The following is a 22691-nucleotide window of genomic DNA, read 5'->3' on the forward strand; positions in this document are numbered from 1 at the left end:
TATTGATTTTTACAAATTAGGTCATGTGACTCCTTTTCACAGGAGGATATATTATGTTGAAAAATGTCTCCTTCCCCATTTTTGTATCATGAGTTACAAGTATTAAACTACTTTTAAAAATTACTTATTTAGCCACTAGAAAGAATAAAATAGACCTAAATATGTCTATAAATAAATACTTATGTAGTAAATATTATGTTATATATTACAAATATACAAATATTTTAAGTATAAAATAGATATTTATTGTTCATGAGGCAAGGTTTTTCTGTGTAACCCTGGCTTTTCTGGAACTCACTATGTAGACCAGGCTGACCTTGAACTCAGAAATTCACATGCCTCTGTCTCCCGAGTCTGAGATTAGAGGTGTGTACCACTATGCCTGGCTGACCTAGGCTACATTAAGAAAACTGACTCGGGCTGGAGAGATGGCCCAGTGGTTAAGAGCACTGACTGCTTTTCCAAAGGTCCTGAGTTCAATTCCCAGCAACCACATGGTGGCTCACAACCATCTGTAATGGGAACTGTGTAATGCTCTCTTCTGGTGTGTCTGAACACAGCTATTCATATACATTAAATAAAATGACAGTGTACTCATATACATTAAATAAATAATAATTAAAAAAAAAAAGAAAAAGAAAACTGACTCAAAGAAATATTGTTAGGGCCGGGCAGTGGTGGTGCACACCTTTAATCCCAGCACTTGGGAGGCAGAGGCAGGTGGATTTCTGAGTTCTAGGCCAGCCTGGTCTACAGAGTGAGTTCCAGGACAGCCAGGACACAGAGAAACCCTGACTGGAAAAAAAAGAAAGGAAGAAAGAAAGAAATATTGTAATATTGTTAGGGTCTTGTTCTCTTGCTCTTCCTCTGTCCTTTTGCGCCCTCCCCCTCTCTTTCCACATGCTCATGGCCCACCTCTACTCCTCTTCTCTCTCTCTCTTTCTCTTCTCTCTCCCTCTCTCTCTGCCTTTCTCTGTCTCTACTCCTTCAACTTCTCTCCCCAAGCCCTGAATAAACTCTGTTCTATCTTAAAAAAAAAAAAAGAAGAAGAAGAAGAAGAAATATTGTTAGTTATACTTAATGGTTTGGTGACACATGCCCATGATCTCAGTACCCAGGAGTCAGAGGCAAGTGGATCTCTGTGAGTTTAAGGTCACCCTGGCTACAGAGTGAGTTTTAGGACAGTCTGGGTTATGTAGAGAAAGATCCTTCCTCAAACCAACCAATAAACAAAACTGAACAAAAAGAAACAAAAGGAGGGAGGGAGGGAGGGAGGGAGGGAGGGAGGGAGGGAGGGAGGGAGGGAGGGAAGAAAAAGTGGTGTTTACTAAAGAAGTGACATAATAGTGCATGTGAAATTATTTTGTCAAAACCTCAAGGGCCAATGAGATGGTTCATGGGGTAAGAGTTTGCCATGCAGGCCTGACTACTTCAGTTCATGCCTGAACCCATGGTGGAAGAAGAGAATTGACCCCCCCCCCCCCAAAGTTGTTCTCTGACACCTGAACTTAGACACACAGAATATAACAATAGTAAGTAAATAAGATATAGGAAAGAAAGAAAGCAAAATCTTTAGTTCCAGACAAACTGTGCCTGATGAGCTACTCCTGCCCTGCAGCATGTGTGTGCCTGTGGCTAGACTCCTGCTTGGACTGTTTAGATCTGCTTAGCAGGCACTCACAGGGTAGGGGTCCTGGCTGTGTTAAAACAGTCCTGCAAACATCTGTGTGATGACATAACTATGTCATGGACTTAAGGAGAGAAGCTCATTACCATTGTTTGGTTTGTGTTTTCATGAGAATGTCTGAATAAAATCTACATCTATTAGCATAAGCAAATACTTTTAAAAGTTTTTCCTTTGAAAGATTGCATTGATGTAATAATACCAGTACATGGGAGACAGAGATAAGAGGCTCAAGAGTTCAGGGCTTGCCTGGAACACAGATACACAATCCACATTGTCTCAAAAAAAGTTCTCACTTTGAGGGTTTTGAGCAGTTAACTGTATGTCCTCTACAGAAGAGACGTTCAAACCGCCAAGTTAAGCGAAAAAAATATACAGAGGACCTGGATATAAAGATAACAGATGATGAAGAGGAGGAGGAAGTCGATGTAACTGGTCCAATAAAACCCGAGCCCATCCTCCCAGAACCAGTGCAAGAGCCTGATGGCGAGACTTTGCCCTCCATGCAGTTCTTTGTGGTAAGCTAACAGTAGCCATTTAAGAGCCTTTCTTTGTGTGTCTCTCTCTCTGTGTGTGTGTGTGTGTGTGTGTGTGTGTGTGTGTGTGTGTGTGTGTGTGTGTGTGTGTCTCTGTATGTCTGTGTGTGTCTGTGTCTGCAGGCCAGGCAGCAATCCTCTTGCCTCTGCCTCAGCCTTGAGTGCAGGGATTACTGGTGTGAACTGCCACACCCAGTTTGTTTTTTTCAACCATTAGTTGATTGACAGCATCTTTTGCTACAGGAGAATCCCAGTGAAGAAGATGCAGCTATTGTGGACAAAGTGCTTTCCATGCGAGTTGTGAAGAAAGAGGTGAGGGCTTCCTGTGTTCAGTGTCATTCACAGTATCTTTAATGTTGAATTCATATATAGTTTTTACTTTTAAATAATTATCTATTTTTCCAATGATGGGTATTCTCTACTAGTGAGTTACATTTCTAGTTCCTAAGTTTTACTTAATGAGTACCTTTGAACTACAGAATATTGCTGTGTGTAGTTATAAGAGATGGTATAAGGGCCAGTTGGTGGTGGCACACACTTTTAATCCCAGCACTAGGGAGGCAGAGGCAGGTGATTCTTTTGAGTTCTAGGATAGTCAGGGCTATATAGAGAAAAACCCAGTCTCAAACCACTAACTTCCAATAAAAGAGAGAGAAAGTATATGAAAGCTACCTAGAACTGTTTCACTGTCTCTTCTTTCACGACTTTGTTTACAGTGCATAAAAGCTTTTTTTTCCCCCCAGCTCTCTGATCTTTAGTACTAGGTTAGTTCCTTGATCAGTGAAGTATTCAGGAAACATTAGGATGAAGTTTTGCCATGTGTGGATGAAATTAAAAGATCTATCTTTAATAAATATATGACTATAATTTCTGTATTTCTTCTCAGCTTCCTTCTGGACAATATACTGAGGCTGAGGAATTCTTTGTCAAGTACAAGAACTAGTAAGTTACATACAGTCAGAGCTGTTCACCCTAATGTGGAGGCAAAGGACGGGCCTCTCATGGAGACTCCTGCTCTCTCTGATCTGCAGGCTGTGGGTGCCTTACCCTACCCCTTACTTTATTCTTTTCAATTTTTCCCAAGGGCTAGTCTGAAATTTTCAGTAATGAAATGACTGTTTCTTTGCAGAAGGTGTAGTGAGACAGTTTTTAAGGTCTTATTACTCTGAACTGTAGTTTGTGAACCAACAGAATTATCATTACTTGAGTGCAAGTTGAAAGTGTGGTTACCCCAGAAAAGGTGACTTGTATGTGCATCAGGTTTAAGGAACACTGACCTAAGCTGTCTCCTATTGAAGCACACATTAGAGTGCCAGCTTCAATTCTCACAGAATGACTGGTTATTTCCACTTACTATAGCTCCTATCTGCACTGTGAATGGGCAACCATCTCCCAGCTGGAGAAGGATAAGAGGATCCATCAGAAACTAAAGCGGTTTAAAACAAAAATGGCTCAAATGAGACACTTCTTTCATGAAGTAAGTGTTGACTATTCCTTTTTTAGACCTTTGCTGTTTTTGTTTTGTTGAGACAACAGGGTCTCATTGTCTAATCCAAGCTGTCTTCAGATTTACCTTCCTGCTTTTACCTCTCAGGGGTTGTACCAAAGTGTACACATGGCCTTCCCTTTGTTTCCTAGCCCAAATTAATTCCCAGGTTGTCAGTCTGCAGATACATGCTTGGGTTGTGTAGACTGTGTAAGTTTTATTTTAATTGTTGTCATGCTTTTGTTTTCCTAGGTTTAATTATAATCTGTAGATTAGCTCTAATTGTAAAAGTTCAGTGTTGTGAGGCAGTGATTAGTCAGTCTGGGTGGAGTGTTTTCAGGAGGGATGATAAAGTAGCCCAGTCCTCATCAGATTCTCCTCTCTCTAATACTGGTCTTTAGCTATCCTGGTCTCTTTAGATGCAAACAATTATCTCACTATGAGAAAACATTTTTTATATGTTTGTTTGGTTTGTTTTTTAATGAGACAATCTTGTGTAGCCTAGGCTAACTCACTGACTCACTTGTGATACTCTATCCTCCAGCGTCATCTTTACCTCTGAGTGCTAGGATCATAAGCATTGCCCCGCCGTCCACCGTATGTGCTGGGGATGAACCCAGGGCTTTCTGTACCCTGAACAAGCGCTCTATCAACTGAGCTTCACCTCCAGTCTGAGAAAACTTTTTAAATCAAATTTCTAATCTATTACTGCTGGAAAATAGTAATAAAGGAGCTTTAGTGTCTTATATCTGAGGTTACTACCAAATAAGCTACATAAGCAAGGAACTATTATATTTAACAATTTAGTAGTTATTTGTGAGTTTGACTTTTAATCGTCGTGTGTAAGCAGAAGAGGGGGGTGAAAAACAGATGAAGAAATAGAGGTTGGGATCTGTGTGAAACACTCGGGAAAGCTTAAATAGGAAGCAGAGCAGAACAATTTTGAAGTGATATGGAGTCAGGAGGAAGTGTTTCTTTGCTTTATAATAGACTAGTTTGTATGTTTCGGACACTGGTTCAACAGACAGAATGCTAAGAAGGCCTAGAGTCCAAGACATGTATGGAGACAGTAGCCTCTGTTAGGGAGAAGAGAATATCTCTGTTAATAGGTGAAAAATAGGTTTATAGATTTTAATGCTTTGAACATACACAATTCCCATTAGGTTTTTTTGGTTTGGTTTGGTTTGGTTTGGTTTGGTTTTTTTTTTTAACTTGTAAAGATAAAGTATAAAAGTATAGGTAGGTGACTTTCCTGCCTTATTGTTTGGCTTCACAACTCACCTAGGATGAAGAGCCTTTCAATCCAGACTACGTCGAGGTGGATAGGATATTGGACGAGTCTCACAGTGTTGACAAGGATAATGGCGAGGTGAGTTGGGCTCGGAGAAACATGAAAAGCCTCTGCAGATTTCTTCTGTTTGCTTTCCAATCCTTTATTTTTCAGATGTGGCTGAAAAATTTCTTGGACTAAAAAGGTATTTCTGAATTTCTTTTGTGGGATTCTTAGAAATACAGTGGGAAGGCAAAGGAGTAGAAGAGGCAGAAGTAGTTCTCAACCTATGGGTAGAGACCCCCTTGGGGTTGCATATCAGATGCCCTACATATCAGATACATTATGATTCATAACATAATTACAAAATTACAGTTATGGAGTAGCAATGAAATGATTATATGGTTGGGGGGTCACCAAACATAAGGAGCTGTATTAAAAGGTTACAGCTTTAGGAAGGTTGAGAACCAACAGGATAGGACTTAAGTACACATGAATTTGAATATAGGACCACACAGAAGACCCCCTAAGCAGACAGACTTTAACAATGAGGGCAACTGTTACTGAAGGGAGTTAGACAGAATGAGTCAAGAGAGAGCCATAGCATTTTCTAGGACTGGTCATGACAATGTCTGCAAATACTCCTAGGGCTTGCTGCCTAACTGAAAGAACTATTCAGAGAAAAAGAATCTTCCAATATTATGCAAATTGTCAGGGTTTAAAAAATGTTTGGGGACCAGGGGTTGGGGAGATGGTTGTGTAGGTAGGAGCACTTGTTTTGCAGGTAGGAGAATCTGAGTCTGAAGCCTTGGCACCGTATAAAAGGCCAGACATGGCTACCTGTAACATTAGCATTGTGAGGTAGAGACAAGCAGATTCTGAGAACTCATTGGACAATCAGCCTAGCCAAAAAATGACAAGCATACAGCTCTGTGAGAGAGTTTCTTTCAAGGTAGTAAGACAGAAAATTAATGGAAAATACTTGGTGTCCTGTTCTGTCCTCCTCATGGGTGTTCATGCATTATGCACCGCCCCCAACACACACACATATACACACAATTTTCTATTAGCTATCATTTTGAGGAAGGTTAAAAAATTAATTCTGACCTCAAACAAGAGAAAAAAAGCAGTTAAAAATAGCATCCTTGATATATATATATTTGTGGTTGAATGAGCCCAGATATATTAAATAGATGCATTATTTAAATTGTAAGTTAAGTTCTGGGGTTAGTTTTATGGCTCAGGTGGTAGAATGCTGTCCTAACATGCACAGAGCCTTGGTTTCAACTTAAGAACCACATAAAACTTGGTGTGGCAGTACACACCTATAGTGTGAGCTTTCAGGAGGAAGATCGGAAGTCCAAGATTATCCTCACCTACTTGGGAAGGAAAGGAAACACATCTCACTTGCAGTTACCCAACTAGTAACTGAAGGAGCAATTACTCAACTTCTACTTCATGATGCTGTGAGTTGGAGCTCTCAGCATGTATGGAAACAGGAGGCAATATTCATCAGCTTTTGTAGCCAGAAGAACAAGAACCTAGCAGGAACAGAATTCCACTCTGCTGAATGCCAGATGGCATTGTATTGAGGGAGAAGGCAGGGAAGTGGCAGTGCTAAGGTGTGTGGCCTCCTGTTGAAGGGCTCCCTGGAAGAAACTGGACTTCACAAAGCACCACAGACTCAGGAAGGAACCTTCCTTCTCAGGACAATGCTTCCATACTGCTGCTTGGTTTCCTTCAAGAGGGACAGACAAGGTCTCTGAGCAGATTTGTGCAACAAAGACAGAGACCATGGGAAAAGCAGGAAATGAAGAGCCATGCAGACTTGCTTACCCTCGTTGGGTTCCTGGAAGCCATTGCCTGGGCAAGGACCAAGGATAGCTTGGCAGTGGTATTTGGATCCTTTGTAAGGGCAGCTGGCATTGAGGTGTCTTCACTTTCTCCCCAACATAAAAGATGTCAGGCATCACTCAATAGCTAAAGTAGTTGTTAGTCTGCTTTTCCAAAGCAGAACCAGGACAGTTGTACACTCCTTTGTGTTGCTCGGTGTTCTAATTGTTACAGAGGGATATGCACGCCCTCCCATAGTTAATGTAGACATATATTTTCCTTTGCAGTGGAGTTTAATAATTCCAGCACTGGTGCCAGGGCTCTGGCAGGGTAAAGTGAGCTGCTGGCAGCAGCCTAGAGATGCTAACTTCAAATCCCTTCTTCACATATGTTTATAGAGAGCTACTTGTCTGAGTCTCCATTTCTTTTTCTCCCCTCGGTTTTAAAATCTCTGTTTCTATAATATGGGGGAACTGGGCTAGATCAAATCCCAGATGCTCCCTCAAGAGCCTTAGGTTCTGACTACAGACTCCACTATAGTTTTTGACATTGGGTACTAAAAACACAGTATGGAAAGGCTTTGGCCAAGTTATTAGATGGTGGCAGCTTAGAACTTCTTCAGGCTCTGAGAAAGATCCTCCACACTAATTCCTAAATCAACCAGTACAAAAACACTTGCACAGGTTTCTAACTTCTGTATTTTCCTGAACTCACCATTAGTCAGCACCCTTCATTTCTTATTTTGGCCCCGTCCACACACAGTTCCCACTATGTAAGTATAGGCTGAGGCTACAAGATCTTAGTTTAAAGTTGCTTTTCTGGGAATTTTTCTCTCTTAAAGTGGTTTGAGAATCACTGTACTACTACTACTATAGATTGGGGGATATATTCTTTTTATTTTCAAATTCTTGGACATCTTATAGATTTCCTGTTTGATTCTCCAAAGAGTTCCACTAGATAAGCCAAAAATGGACTCACTCATTTCTTAAATTACATTTAAACAACAAACTTCCTTTTCTTTTGAAAAGCTTCACTTTTTGCTTCAAGCCATTGCTGGCTTAGCTTCACAAAGGTTTTTGGTTGTGACAGTTACTGAGAGAAGAGTAGTCTTGTTCAGCTATCAGCTAAGTTGTAAGCTAGGCTTCCTAGCTGTTTGATTCTACCATGTGTCACTTCAACAGGATCTGTTACATTGCATGGCTTATCTTGTTTCTGATTCTTAATAACTCAGAACCTTAGATACACTAGGCCTGTAAATATTTTAATGTCTTCAGATTCTAGTAAGTATAATGTATATTATGCATATTTTCCTTGTAGGTTGAGTGTACATGATTTACGTGTTCTGGGAGTGACCGGAGAATAGGCAAATCATTAGGGAGTTTGCTCCCCTTAAATTCTCATCATTTTCAGGATCTCAGCTTTTCCTGGCTTGGCAGTCTTACGTTCCTATTGCCATACTTAGTCTTCTAAAAGTAATTGGCCTTATGCTCAAACCCTGTAAAATGTGCAACTGGCATGGTATTATAAATGTTTTGGGGTCTTGATGTTACAGTTAATATTCCAAATATTTGACAGTAATAATCTGTGTATCCATCTACCCCCTCTAAAATAGATTTGATTTTCATCTGTTTTGTATTAGCTAACAGTGGAAATAAGTATATTCTTTACAAAAACAAGCTAATATGCTGGAAATATGTGATTTAGGTTTTAGACAAGTAATGACTAAAATCATTGTAGTAAAGAAACAAAGAGCCATTGTATCCTCTGTAGGAACTCCTTTGAACTGTGCCTGTTGAGGTATTTTCACACTTAATGGTAGCTATTTCAAGGAGGATTCTGTACATTGATAATTAAGAGATCCCTATTGAGCACACTATGCCTAACACTCTACCTCCCTTTGGGGATTTTTGGTTTTTTGTTTGTTTGGTTGGTTTGTTTTTTGGAGAAGGTTTTTTTTTTTTTTTTTTTTTTTTGGTCTCCGTGGCTGTCCTACACCTAGCTCTGTAGACCAGGCTAACCTAGAGCTCATATCCTGTGTGCTGGGATTAATGGTGTAGGCCACCACATCTGGCTATGCTTATTTGAAGTACATCTGGCTATGTACTTTATTTAAGCCTAATGGAAGTGGTATCACAAGAGTGAAGGATCATCTTTTTAATTTTATTTTTGTAGTACCTGAGATCAAAACCAGGGCACTCCAGGGTTTGCCTGGAGTGGGTTCAGTACTCTAGCCCCACAGTGACTATCTTGAATTACAAAAATAGGAGTGGCATACACACATCCAAGAGCCTCCAGCAGTGGATGTATACAGAAGAGCACTGTGGTTGGTGCTTCAGCGTTTCTCCCTGGAGCCTGGCTTGGTAGATCCAGCTGGCATTTAGCACCTGTGGAGCTGATACTTTGGAATCTGGTTTTGGAGTCAAGTCTTACCGTTAATCACTGCTGCTTTGGCTTTCTTTTCTCCTAGCCTGTAATTTACTACCTGGTAAAATGGTGTTCTCTGCCCTATGAGGACAGTACGTGGGAGCTAAAAGAGGATGTTGATGAAGGCAAGATTCGGGAATTTAAACGGATCCAGTCAAGGCATCCAGAACTCAAAAGGGTGGTAGGTACATTTGGATTTAGAAGACAAATGGAGTAGTGTAAAGGACTATCACGACTATTTTCTTTTCCTACTTGCAGAAGTTTTTATTGGTTTAGCTTTCTGTTATGGAAATTCTCTTAACATGTAAGAAAGGGTTGACTAAATAGTATATTGTACCAATCATTATATGTTCCATTATGTGTTTTATTTTAAATCTAATTACACATCACATCTAAAGCTTCAACAGGCAGAATAGGGAGATAAGTAAGCTTGTTCATATACAGTAGTCTGTACTTCAGTCCAGTTTTATTTTGCAGTATCCTCAGTCTAGATTTGAGCTTTGTAGCACATGTCTGCCTTCCAGCTACTTGAGATGTTGAGATATTGAAAGTGCAAGGTCGCTGGGTGGTGGTGGCGCACACCTTTAATCCCAGCACTTGGGAGGCAGAGGCAAGTGGATTTCTGAGTTCAAGGCCAGCCTGGTCTACAGAGTGAGTTCCAGGACAGTCAAGGCTACACAGAGAAACCCTGTCTCAAAAAACCAAAAAAAAAAAAAAGCAAGGTCAGCCTAGACAGGATAATGAGATAGTATCCCCCAAAAAAGAGAACAACATGTCTTATTTATTTGGTTCATTGGTTGTTTAGTTTTCAAGACAGAGTTTCTCTGTGTAGTCCTGGCTGTCCTGAAAGTTGTTCTGTAAACCAGGCTGGCCTCAAACCCAGAGATCCACCTGCCTCTACCTCCTGAGTGCTGAGATTAAAAGTGTGTGCTATAAAAAGACTCTTCAAAGCTTAGAAACCCAGGGAACCTCCTGCCTTGTTCCTGTGAGGGCTGGGATTATAGGTATACATCACTGCACACAATTTTCTTTAAGGACTTCATTTTAAATTTCTTTCTTTCCCCTTTCTTTTTTAATATTTATTTTATGTGTATGTGTGATTTCTCTGCACACCAGAAGGCATTGAATCCCATGACTCTACAGTTACAAACTATTGTGATTGCTAGAATTCAATAAACTCAGAGCCTCTGGAAGAGCAGACAGTCATCTTTACTCTTGAACTCTCTCTCTCCAGCCCTCTAAATATTTTAAAACTAGTTTCCTGGCATCTTCCTGAAGTATGCAGTGGGCTATCTTTCTTTAAAAAGTAATAGACATTCATGAATATAAATGTATTTCACAAGTTACAACCCACTGCTCCACTAATTCAAAGTTTTTACTTTTTAGAATCGTCCACAGGCAAATGCCTGGAAGAAATTGGAGTTGTCACATGAATATAAAAACAGAAACCAATTACGGGAATATCAGTTAGAAGGGGTCAACTGGCTTCTCTTTAATTGGTATAACAGGTAAAGAAAAAAGTGAGCTTATAACATGTAAGCTTAGTTTGGAAATTATTTTAAGACATTTTCTCAAAATAATTTTTTCCTAGATAGATTTTTTTTAAGATGATAATTTTTGCCATGTTCTTCTCCCCATTCCCCAAAATCTACAGGCAGAATTGCATCCTGGCTGATGAAATGGGATTAGGCAAAACTATTCAGTCAATTGCCTTCTTGCAGGAGGTATATAATGTGGGCATTCATGGTCCCTTTTTGGTCATTGCTCCACTGTCCACCATTACTAACTGGGAGCGAGAATTCAATACGTGGACAGAGATGAACACTATTGTGTACCATGGCAGCCTGGCCAGCCGGCAGATGATTCAGCAGTATGAAATGTACTGTAAAGATTCACGGGTGAGTTGTATGCCTTGGGAATGCTGTGCTTGGAGAAAGTAAGACGAGGCCCCTCGTGTTTCAGGGCCTACATGTAAATTTAAAGGTGTGCATTGAGGCTCTCCATGATTGGAGGTGTTTTTTATATAGTAGAATGAGTTGACTATGCTGTTTCTATCCAGTAGACATTGTGAGTCACTGAACATTCTGATTTAGTATATAAATACATTATGTAGATGAACTGGCTTGTTTGCTTTGAGATAATCATTCTTGCTGTATAACTTAGTCTAGCTTCAACTTCCTGAAGGCTGAAATGATAGTTATGCACCACAACACCCAGCTGATGCGTGTATTTTAAATAGATTTTTAGTAACGTTTCTGTGTTTTAAGGTACTTTTCAGAGTGATAAACTTAAACATGGAAATAAACTAAAATATGCATTTGCCTTTTTTTAAACAACTGAAATTCTAATAGAAGATGCTTTTTCTAAGTGAAAAGATTTTAATTACTCATTTTGTATTAATAGCAAATTTTATTACCACTTTGTTTCTTTTATTTTTTTTTTTACTTCTAAGCTAAATTTTCTCATATATTGTAGTTTTTAATTTTGTTGAAATTATTTGATTTTTGTCAGACTTTAGACAGAGTCTCATGTTAACATACTCTGTATTGGCTACTACCACTTTATTTTTATTAGTTTTAGTGTTTTTGAGATAAGTGCTCTGTATGTAGCTCAGGTTGGCCTCAAACTTGTGCTTCCGTTCTCTTAGCCTCCTAAGTTAACTAGGTTACAGGAAGATACCCCGCTTGGCTTCCATTTTTTTTCCCCGGTAGTATGTTTCAGCATTGTTCAACATTTTGTGTATCTTGCTACTAACCAAGGAATGATCTAAGACACATTTACAGCAGCTAAGCATGCAACAGTCAGAAATGTTCAGCTCCACTTAGTGAGGTAATCCTGTTATTTTTTCAGAAAGCTGAATCTGTTGAGAAAAGTGCATATCATGTTCAGTGATTTGGCACTCTTCATTGAGAGTGACAGAAGTTAGTGGTAGTACAGTTGGATTTTATGTTAAACTTTCTTAAATACAGCAAGGAAATTCAGAATTCTGCAGGTGGGCATGTGTTTTGGAGGCACCTCTTCTGACTGCACTGATTCCATCATTAGGGTCGCCTCATCCCAGGTGCGTATAAGTTTGATGCCTTGATCACCACTTTTGAGATGATTTTGTCAGACTGTCCTGAGCTTCGTGAAATTGAATGGCGTTGTGTCATCATTGACGAAGCCCATCGGCTGAAGAACCGTAATTGCAAGCTACTTGATAGTCTCAAGCACATGGACCTGGTAAGTTCCCCAAAGTAACTTGTAGACGCTCTGAAATTTAATCTGATTTCCCTGTGAAATGAAAATTGCTCTAACTTAGCAGAAAACAATGAAACCTTGTATTAAGGACCCTAAAGATCATGTAAATGTTGTAAGTTTTAGATTTGGAAATGAATTGTGAATGGGTATTTCTTAATCACAAGGAACAATGGAAATGTACCTTAGTTACTTATCCCAAAGATTAATATTTAAAACAACTCTGTATTTCATGATTCTCTAATTGAGCCATTCAGGCCATATTCATATATTCATATAGTCTTTCCTGGGAGTTTGTTTGGTTTGGTCTTTTGGAACATGGTTTCTTTGTGTTATAGCCTTTGATGTCCTGGAACTCACTGTAGAATGAGGCTGGACTTGCTTGAACTCAGAGATCCTCCTGCCTCTGCCTCCCCAGTGCTGGGATTAAAAGCCTGTATCACCACACCCAGACTTTCCTGAGTTATTAATGTTGCTGCACCTGGCTGTTAATACTAGTTATTCTTTGGGGCACTTAGGTTCTATGTATGATCTTCTAGTGGGCCAGATTGGGTGGGCTTCTCTAAAGTGAGTATTGAAAGGGGTCAAGTGGAGGTGCAGAGCCCTTGAGCTCTGAGACTCAGTAAATTCAAGGGGTGACCCTTATACAAGAAAATATAGTTTCTTTAGTCCACCACGAAAACATTCCACAGAAAGTCAAATTAGGATGTCTTTGCATAGTTGAATATGGAGAGACATGAATTCAGAAATAGTGTAATCTGAGTGACTAAGACTTTATTTGGCTTAAGTCAGTATTTACTTAGTTTCAGTATGTTAGATAAGGGCATTTCTTAATGGTTTTTGTTAATCAATAAGCAAGAAAAAGAAAAGTTAAGACAGAAATCTGATCCATTACCAGTAGATAAACTAAAACTACCTGTATACTTGATGAGACCTCTGCCAATCCTGTCTTCTCACTTACAGGAACATAAAGTATTACTCACAGGAACACCATTACAAAACACTGTAGAGGAACTGTTCAGCCTACTTCATTTCTTGGAACCTTCTCAGTTCCCTTCAGAATCAGAATTTCTTAAGGATTTTGGGGATCTCAAGACAGAGGAGCAGGTAAGACATCTGTCTGATGAGGAATTACCTTCCTGAGGTTTTGCCCATAACACTTGTAGCATTATCTGTAGTCTTCAGATAGTGGAATACTATTTTTCTGTGTTTCCATATAATCTTATTGGTTTTTTTTTCTTTTTATGACATGATGTAAAGCTAGTGATTTCTTTTCCTTTTTATAATGAACCACAGGTTCAGAAGCTTCAGGCCATTCTAAAGCCAATGATGCTGAGAAGACTCAAAGAGGATGTTGAAAAAAATTTGGCTCCCAAACAGGAAACTATTATTGAAGTAGAGTTAACCAACATCCAGAAGAAATACTACAGAGCTATTTTAGAGAAGAATTTCTCCTTCCTTTCTAAAGGGGCAGGTCATACCAATATGCCTAATCTACTGAACACAATGATGGAGTTACGCAAGTGCTGCAACCACCCATACCTCATCAACGGTGAGTGAATTAAAGCCTTAGAAAGAGCAGTACATTGACTGAGCCATAACTGGGACATGGGCAGTGGCTTAGGAAAGGATTCTCTTTTGAAAAACAAGATTCTTAGTTATCTTAACCTAAATATTTCTAGTATTTTATGTTTTAGCTATTCTGTGTGTGTGTGTTTGCGTGCCACAACACACATGTGGAGTTGAGAGAACAACACTGTAAAGTCTGTTTTGTCCTTCCACTTTCCTGTGGGTTATAGAGATCAGACTCTGGTTGCCAGGTTTACACAGCAAGTACCTCTATCTGTTGAGATATTTTGCCAACCCCTCTGTTATTTCTATTTCCTTGGTTTTACATAATTTCCCAAATTAAATACGATTTTTCTATGTACAATTTCATGAGTAATAACTCTTTTTTCTTTTTTTCTTTTTTCTTTTTTCTTTTTTTTTTTTTTGGTTTTTGGAGACAGGGTTTCTCTGTGTAGCTCTGGCTGTCGTGGAATTCACTCTGTAGACCAGGCTGGCCTCGAACTCAGAAATCCACCTGCCTCTGCCTCCCAAGTGCTGGAATTAAAGGCGTGTGCCACCACTGCCCATGGATAAAATTTCTTACTGACACTTCATTTTGCATTTGGAGTGGGAATAGGTATGTTCCATTTTAGTTCTTGTCCATGTTATTTACATATTCTTAAAATTCAGTTTATTCGGGAAAACCCTGCTTTACAATGTTTTATATAGAAGGATAGAAGATTAGTTTGGATATTTTGTTGCTGAACTTTTTGTGAGAAATGTTGATATTACTGTTAAAGGAGATGGACAAGAACGTTTGCTGCACAAGCATCAGGACACGAATTTGAATCCCAGTACCTAAACAAACAATTGGGCATGGCCACTCACACCTTAAATGACACTTGGAATAGAAATAAGATGACTGCTGGGTGTGTCAGGTGCTGGTCTAGCTCCAGGTTGTTCCATATGAGATCCTCTGTCAGTAGACAATGACATAGGGTGGTAGAGCAGAGCACCTGACATCCTACTTTGGCTCCTGGGGGAACTTGGGCACACCCCTGGGCTCAAATTCACATGGGCGTTCAAGAGCTAGTATGCATGTGTTTGTGTCTAGAGAGGGAGGGAAGAAGGAAAGGTAAAAGATATTACTTAACTGGGTATGATGGCACACACCTTTAATCCCAGCACTCTGGAGGCAGAGGCAGGCAGATTCCTAAGAGTTTTGAAGCCAGCCTGGTCTACAAAGTGAGTTCCAGGACAGCCAGGGCTACACAGAGACACCATGTGCTGTAGAAGAAGGGGACAACGAAAAAAAGAGATCATGCTACTCTTTTCTTTGAATATTTACTTTCAGCCACTGTATGTTTTTATTCCCAACATTAACTTTGTCTATTTCATTTGCAGGTGCAGAAGAGAAAATCCTGATGGAATTTCGGGAAGCTTGCCATATCATACCTCAAGATTTCCACCTGCAGGCCATGGTTCGGTCAGCTGGCAAATTAGTTCTTATTGACAAGTTACTTCCAAAGCTTAAAGCTGGTGGCCATAAAGTTCTGATCTTCTCTCAGATGGTACGCTGTCTAGATATTCTGGAGGATTATCTGATCCAAAGGAGGTAGGAAACGAGTCATTCTAAAATGTCTTATGGTTATTGTAACTTCATAAAGCTTCAAGCATAGTTGGGGTATAGCTCAGTAGTAGAATGTTTGCTTGGCACATCTTCTACTTAGCCACTTTTCCCCCTTATGACACCCTGCCCCACTTCAACAGGTACTTATATGAACGTATTGATGGGCGAGTTAGAGGCAACCTTCGACAAGCTGCTATTGACCGATTTAGCAAGCCTGACTCAGACCGCTTTGTCTTCTTGCTATGTACCCGTGCTGGTGGACTTGGTATTAATCTTACAGCTGCTGATACCTGTATTATCTTTGATTCAGACTGGAATCCACAGAATGACCTGCAGGTAAAGGAAATTATTCTCTTACCAACTACCTGCCTAATCCAAGAGGTTTTTAATAAGTTTATGATCTTAGAAAAACCCTTCTTTCAAGGAAGAGGAAATTGTTGACCTAGAGGTGGCAGCAAGATCAGGAGTCTACTAACATGGTTTAAGAACCTATAAATGTGATGGTGGTGTATGCCTTGGGCAGATCTAGATCAGTTCAAGGCCAGCCTAGACTACAGAGTGAGTTCTAGGACTGTCACACTACACAGAGAAACCCTGTCTTGAACAACAACAAAAAAAACTAATAAAAATGTTGTAGGCTTTGGAGTCTGTTGTGTGTTTCAGCTACTCCTGCTCGTTTAGCACAAAAGTGGCAATGGACAACATGTAAATGAATTAGTCTGTGTTTGAAATAAATTTCATTTATAGAAAAAGATAAACACACAAGCTAGCTTGCTAACTCCCATTCCTAAAGATGTGGCAGAAATTCCTTTTTGAAATTGACTTGGTTCTGAGTGTTTGAGTTGAGAACTAAGACGTAATATTATGTATTTCTTTATTTTCTTTTTAACCAGGCCCAAGCACGGTGTCATCGAATCGGACAGAGCAAAGCTGTGAAGGTGTACCGACTCATTACTCGTAACTCCTATGAGAGAGAGATGTTTGATAAAGCCAGCCTCAAGTTGGGATTGGATAAAGCTGTGCTTCAGTCCATGAGTGGTCGGGACGGCAACATTACTGGAGTGAGTCTGTAGATAAGTTGGTGCTGATTCATAATAACAGAAGGAGAGAAAAGCAACTACTTAAGACTTATTACTGGGTGTATGTTGTGCACGTGTCCATGCACATAGAGAAGTCAGGACAGCTTGTGGAGTCAGTTCTCCTTCCACCTTTACGTGAGTGAGCTCTGGAGATGGAGTTCAGTCACCAGGCTTGCATTGCATCAGTTTTACCTGCTGAGGCATCTTATCAGCCCAAATGCAATTTTTGCACAAAAATATGATTACCTTGTTTAGATTATCAATAACTACTGATTATTTCTTACAGTACAATAAAATGTCAACAAGACTTTATTCTTTTTGTAAGAGTTTTATCTTTATCTTGAATTTTGTAGATTCAACAGTTCTCCAAGAAAGAGATTGAAGATCTCCTAAGGAAAGGTGCTTATGCGGCCATAATGGAGGAAGATGATGAGGGTTCTAAGTTTTGTGAAGAGGACATAGATCAGATCTTGCTGAGACGGACCACAACTATCACTATTGAGTCTGAAGGAAAAGGGTCTACTTTTGCCAAGGTACATTCTGTGGCAGATCTTATGTGGGCAGACAGAGGTGAAGACAGCAACCTCCAAGATTTAAATGATTTTAAATACTTGTTAATTTCCCAGTGTGCATAAATGCATCGTAGCTAACTTTATTCTATATTTGTTTCTCCCTAGGCAAGTTTTGTTGCTTCTGAAAATAGGACAGATATTTCCCTGGATGATCCAAACTTTTGGCAAAAATGGGCCAAAAAGGCAGACCTAGACATGGATCTGCTGAATAGTAAGGTGAGCTTACCTTTCCTTTGTGGGGAGGTGCTGTAGAATACAAAAGTACTTGCACTCTTGAGCAGTCCAACTCTTCAGTGCTAACTGAAGCTTAGGGTGCAGTATTATACACAAAGGTTTTGGAAACTTTTTTTTTTTTTTTTAACCTCAGATGCCCTCTAAAAATATTTAGATGTTATCCAGGTGATGGTGGTGCACATCTTTAATCCCAGCACCTAGGAGACCAAGGCAGGCTAATCTCTGTGAACTCCAGGACAGCCAAGGCTACACACAGAGAAACCCTGTCTGAACGTATATGTTATCTCAGTTACTGTTCTGTTGCTGTGAAGGAACACCATGACCACAGCAACTCTTAGAAAGGAAAGTATCTCATTGGTGCTTGCTTCCAGTTTCAGAGGTTTAGTCCGTTATTGTCATGGTAAGAAGCATGGTGGTAAACAGGCAAACATGGTAGCTCAAGAGTTCTTCATCTGGATCCAAAGGCTGCAAAACAAAAAAAAAAAGAGAGAGAGAGAGAGAGAGACATTTGGCCTGGCTTAAGCTCTTAACTATCAAGCTCATCCCAAATGACACACTTCCTCCAACAAGGCCACATGTCCTTATCCTTCCTAGTAGTGCCACTTCTCGGTGACAAAGCATTCAAAACTGAGTCTTCAGGGGCCATTTTTATTTAAACTACCACAGATGTCAACCACTTTTTCTTTCTGAGCCATGCTCTAAAAATCTCAGTACTTTGATAACTTATATTTAAGATTATGTCATATCATATCCTTATATATCCTTTTTCTATATAGAATAACTTAGTGATTGACACACCTCGAGTTCGGAAACAGACTCGACACTTCAGCACTCTGAAAGATGATGACCTGGTTGAGTTTTCTGATTTGGAAAGTGAAGATGATGAACGGCCACGTTCCCGAAGACATGACCGTCATCACACCTATGGGCGCACTGACTGCTTTCGGGTAGAAAAACATCTCCTGGTATATGGGTAAGAATGCAACTTGCCATGAACAGTAGGGCATCTGCATGCTGACTGACTCCTGACTCCTTGTTGACTTTCATAATGGACTATGTGGCCAAGAAGCATCACATAAAAGACACTTTGCCTATGAGGGAGCTTCTGTTTATTTTCTACTTTTGGAGCAGATAACAATTCTGGGAGCCAGGGAAACATCAATGAATTTGAATCTCCCCCAAAATATTTGTGTTGTTTGCTTTTTCTGTTATATTAGTTGGGGACGGTGGAGAGATATTTTGTCCCATGGACGATTTAAGCGACGCATGACTGAGAGAGATGTGGAGACAATATGCCGTGCCATCCTTGTGTACTGTCTTCTACACTACCGTGGGGATGAAAACATCAAAAGCTTCATCTGGGACTTGATTAGCCCTGCTGAAAATGGCAAGACAAAAGAATTGCAGAATCATTCAGGTAATTATCAGCTCCTACCTTTTTATCTTTTTACAGGGTATCTAGTCCTCTTCAGGTGTCAGGGTTTTTCTCAATCCAAGTCTTCGATGTCTCCCCTTTTCCAGGTCTGTCTATCCCTGTGCCCCGTGGGCGTAAGGGGAAAAAAGTAAAGTCACAAAGTACTTTTGACATTCATAAGGCAGACTGGATCCGGAAATACAATCCTGATACTCTGTTCCAAGATGAGAGTTATAAGAAGCATTTGAAACATCAGTGTAACAAGTAAGAATGCTATTCAGATGAGTCCCCATTAAGGGTTGTTACACTGTTGCTAAGGTATCATTCTGTCCCTTCAGGGTTCTGTTGAGAGTACGGATGCTGTACTACCTGAGACAGGAGGTTATTGGAGACCAAGCAGAGAAGGTGTTAGGGGGTGCCATAGCCAGGTAAAGTTCCTTTCTTTTTTTAACATACATTCATTCATCTGTCTGACTGTCTATTATTTTGTATTGTGGGAGGACAGGGACATGCACAACATGCATGTGAAACTCACAGGAAAAGTTGCCAGGGTAGTTTCTCTCCTGGGTGGGTCCCAGGGACTGAACTCAGGTTGTTGAGCCTGGTTGCAAGTGCCTTTACCTACTGAGCCATCTCAATAGCCTCACTTTTTATTTATTCATTCTTGTATTTTATTTCCTTCCCTACCCCAGGAGTGACTGATTTGCTTACTTCTTTCTATACTGTCTTTGAGATAGCTGATAATTAAAATCTCTATGCCAGGCCCTTACTCCAACATTTAGCACGAGTTCTTGGAAATTTGGCAGAATCATAAGCATTTAAAGTAATGTATAAAACAAGTGACCTTTAATAATCTCTTGAAGGATTATCACTTCTATTTCTATTTCTAACATTGCTTTACTGACTTCCACATTTAGTGAGATTGACATATGGTTCCCAGTAGTGGATCAGCTGGAGGTTCCAACAACATGGTGGGATAGTGAGGCTGATAAATCCCTGCTCATTGGCGTTTTTAAGCATGGTAGGTACCTTCTCCCGTATTGCTTTTGTATTGAACATGTGTGCTAAGCAGTAATACATTTAACAAAATGTTTGTTGTAAATTCATCACCAGAAATTTTATGTTTAAGTAAGAAACTAGTTCTTAAATATCTGTAGCAAACTAGCTAGTTCTGTAATCGAATGTTTAAGGAATTCCAGATGGGCAACTAAATCAAAGGCAAGAAGCCTTTGTCTGTCCTCTAACCATGGTGACTATAATGTTACCTCCCTATGTATTATGGGATCTACATTGACTCTGCAAGTCAGAAGAAGTAATGTATGTCAAGCCTTGTTAATAATCAGACTTAATTCCAGTGACTTTTCTTAAGGCATGTTCAGACAATCCTGTTTCTGTATGAATGTCACACTTGTCTAAAGGTTTAGTGGTCTGAGGTAGCAGTGAGTACTAATTTCTTAGTAGTTTTTGCCTAATAAGACTTTTCAGGCATTAACATCAGTGAGTATTAGCTTCATCCTTTGATGTATTTGAATGTATTTTCTTAACCATAATTTTTTTGTTTACTTCCTAAAAATAAAGGTATTTATTTACATGTTTTTGAGAAATCTAATGGGATAAAAAAGTGAGCTAGGCAGGCATGGTGATGCACACCTTTAATTCCAGCACTGGGATACAGAGACAGGTAGATCTCATGTGTTCCAGGCCATCCAAGACAAAGTGATCCTATCTTAAAAAAAAAAAAAAAAGAAAAGAAAAAAAAGAAAGGAAAGAGTGGGCATCGATTTACTAGTAAGACATAGAAATTTTAAAAGAGTTGAGTATAAATACACACTGAGAGTTTTTTTTACTTTCAAGTATGTTTCTTGTTCTTCATTTGAGAGTGTGTGACAAAACCCATAGATTATTAGACTACTACTTTCTTCATCTCTGTACTAAGAATGGTGATCTAAATGACTATATAGACCAGTCACCTTAAGATGAGTTATTGATTAAACTATTGTTAATCACTACATGAAGACTATAAAAATTATAAATACAGTACAAGTAACATTTATCCAAATTATATTTTTTATTATGAGTAAGGTAGCCCACATAATCTAATGGTTCTAACAGTATATAATAGAAGCACAGACAAAATACATCTCAATTTCTTTAATCTATGGCCCTTGTTCTTCTAGGCTATGAGAAATACAATACCATGAGGGCAGACCCTGCCTTGTGCTTCCTGGAAAAGGCTGGCAGGCCAGATGACAAAGCCATTGCAGCGGAACATAGAGTATTGGATAATTTCTCTGACCTGGTAGAAGGGTAAGCATGGGTGTTACCTTTCTTCACCTCTGTATCTGCTCTATGTTGCTTGTACTGATAGTACATAACTCTAGCTTTGACTGGTAGTAGGATTTCTTTTTATTTTGCTTTATTTTTGTTTTTGTTTGGGGACAGGGTCTCAAACTGTTCCAGGTCTCTCTGGCTATCTGTAATCTGCTTTGTAGATCAGGCTGATCTCAAACTCAGAGATTTACCTACTCTGCATCCTGAGTTCTGGGATTAAAGGCATGTACCACCATGCCTGGCCCATTACTAGGATTCTTAATGGTGGTTATTTCTTTGTGTGATAAATTCTTACTCAAGAATGGGGCCAGCAGATTGGAGTTCAGACACTGGCCTAAATCCACATTGCCATAACTATGGGTGAAGATCTGTGTTATTCACAGAAGATAAACCTTCTCACTATATAAATACAGTGATCTCTGTATAGCTATATACTATAGTAACTGGGAAGATAAAGTAATTCTGTTTAAAAAATATAGACAGCAGTTTTCATAGGTTACTTATGTTGCAGAGCTTTAGATAGTCTTAGCCCTAACTTGTCATTTCCTTACAGTATCTGACACATAAAAGTACTCATTTTGCCTGGGAATATGTCCCAATGATGAGTTGCCATGCTAATACTGAGTCACCAGGTAGGGCAGTGTTGCCCTGGTTTGGGTGCCAGTGAGTTTAACAAAACTTCTCATGTGGAGACCTGAGGGACATTGTGCAATGATGAGTTTTGTTTAAGACTATAAATTTTGGTGCAGCCAAGACTGTTGATCACATCTTTATTTTGGTTGGTATAGGACCAAAAGAAATGTATTCATTGCTAATCATTCTGTCACCCTTCTGCTTACAAGCAAAGTAGAGAAAATTAATACATTAAAAAAAAATATGAATAGGGTGTGGTGGGTTGTGGAGATGGTGTCTTAGTTGGGATTAGGATTGCTATGGTGAAACACCATGACCAAAAGCAACTTAGGAAAGGGTTTAGTTTGCTCACAATTTCATGTAATAGTTATCAAAAGCTCTGAGGGCAGGAACTCAAGCAGGGCAAGAGCATGGAGGCAGTCCACCCAGAGTGGACTGGGCCCTCTCCCATCTTCACTGCCTTAAAGGAAATGCTCCACAGGCTTGCCTCCATTGAAGTTCCCTCCACTCAGATGATTCTAGCTTATGTCAAGCTGATATAAAACTAGCCAACACAATTGGCTCAGTAGTTAGGAACACTTTGTGCTCTTCTGGAGGACCCAGGTTCAGTTCCCAACATCCATATGGGACCTCACAACTGTCTGTAACTCCAGTTCCAGGGAATCTGACACTCTCACACCAATGTACATAAAATTAAAAACACATAAACCATGTAAAATGAATAAATGGTAAATAGTTGTGAGGGAGGAAAAAAGTAATTAAACAATAAAAATGGAAGTG

General features: G+C 39.5%; 1 protein-coding gene and 1 non-coding gene across 3 annotated transcripts in view; both read left to right on the plus strand.

Moving 5' to 3' along the window:
• The window catches only part of Chd8 (chromodomain helicase DNA binding protein 8), a 49555-nt gene that overhangs the window by 16526 nt on the left and 10338 nt on the right, over positions 1–22691 (plus strand). Inside the window, exons 6-27 of one of the 2 annotated variants that reach the window (XM_034497437.2) lie at positions 2020–2202; positions 2464–2532; positions 3107–3162; positions 3580–3697; positions 4992–5075; positions 9277–9414; positions 10620–10741; positions 10888–11131; positions 12279–12455; positions 13434–13577; positions 13767–14022; positions 15423–15633; positions 15789–15984; positions 16542–16709; positions 17081–17260; positions 17405–17515; positions 18310–18506; positions 18751–18950; positions 19055–19211; positions 19286–19375; positions 19865–19968; positions 21125–21254. In XM_034497437.2, coding sequence (XP_034353328.1) covers positions 2020–2202; positions 2464–2532; positions 3107–3162; positions 3580–3697; positions 4992–5075; positions 9277–9414; positions 10620–10741; positions 10888–11131; positions 12279–12455; positions 13434–13577; positions 13767–14022; positions 15423–15633; positions 15789–15984; positions 16542–16709; positions 17081–17260; positions 17405–17515; positions 18310–18506; positions 18751–18950; positions 19055–19211; positions 19286–19375; positions 19865–19968; positions 21125–21254 — 3335 coding nt within the window. Of the gene's footprint in view, positions 1–2019; positions 2203–2463; positions 2533–3106; positions 3163–3579; positions 3698–4991; positions 5076–9276; positions 9415–10619; positions 10742–10887; positions 11132–12278; positions 12456–13433; positions 13578–13766; positions 14023–15422; positions 15634–15788; positions 15985–16541; positions 16710–17080; positions 17261–17404; positions 17516–18309; positions 18507–18750; positions 18951–19030; positions 19212–19285; positions 19376–19864; positions 19969–21124; positions 21255–22691 lie in introns of both variants that reach the window. The other variant, XM_034497434.2, reaches the window with a different exon arrangement.
• On the plus strand, positions 21872–21981 carry LOC117706386 (small nucleolar RNA U6-53/MBII-28). The gene has a single exon (XR_004606496.1). It is a non-coding gene; the product is annotated as a small nucleolar RNA U6-53/MBII-28 (small nucleolar RNA).

This window comes from Arvicanthis niloticus, chromosome 3 (assembly GCF_011762505.2).
Source record: "Arvicanthis niloticus isolate mArvNil1 chromosome 3, mArvNil1.pat.X, whole genome shotgun sequence".
In the NCBI taxonomy this organism is placed as follows: Eukaryota; Metazoa; Chordata; class Mammalia; order Rodentia; family Muridae; genus Arvicanthis; species Arvicanthis niloticus.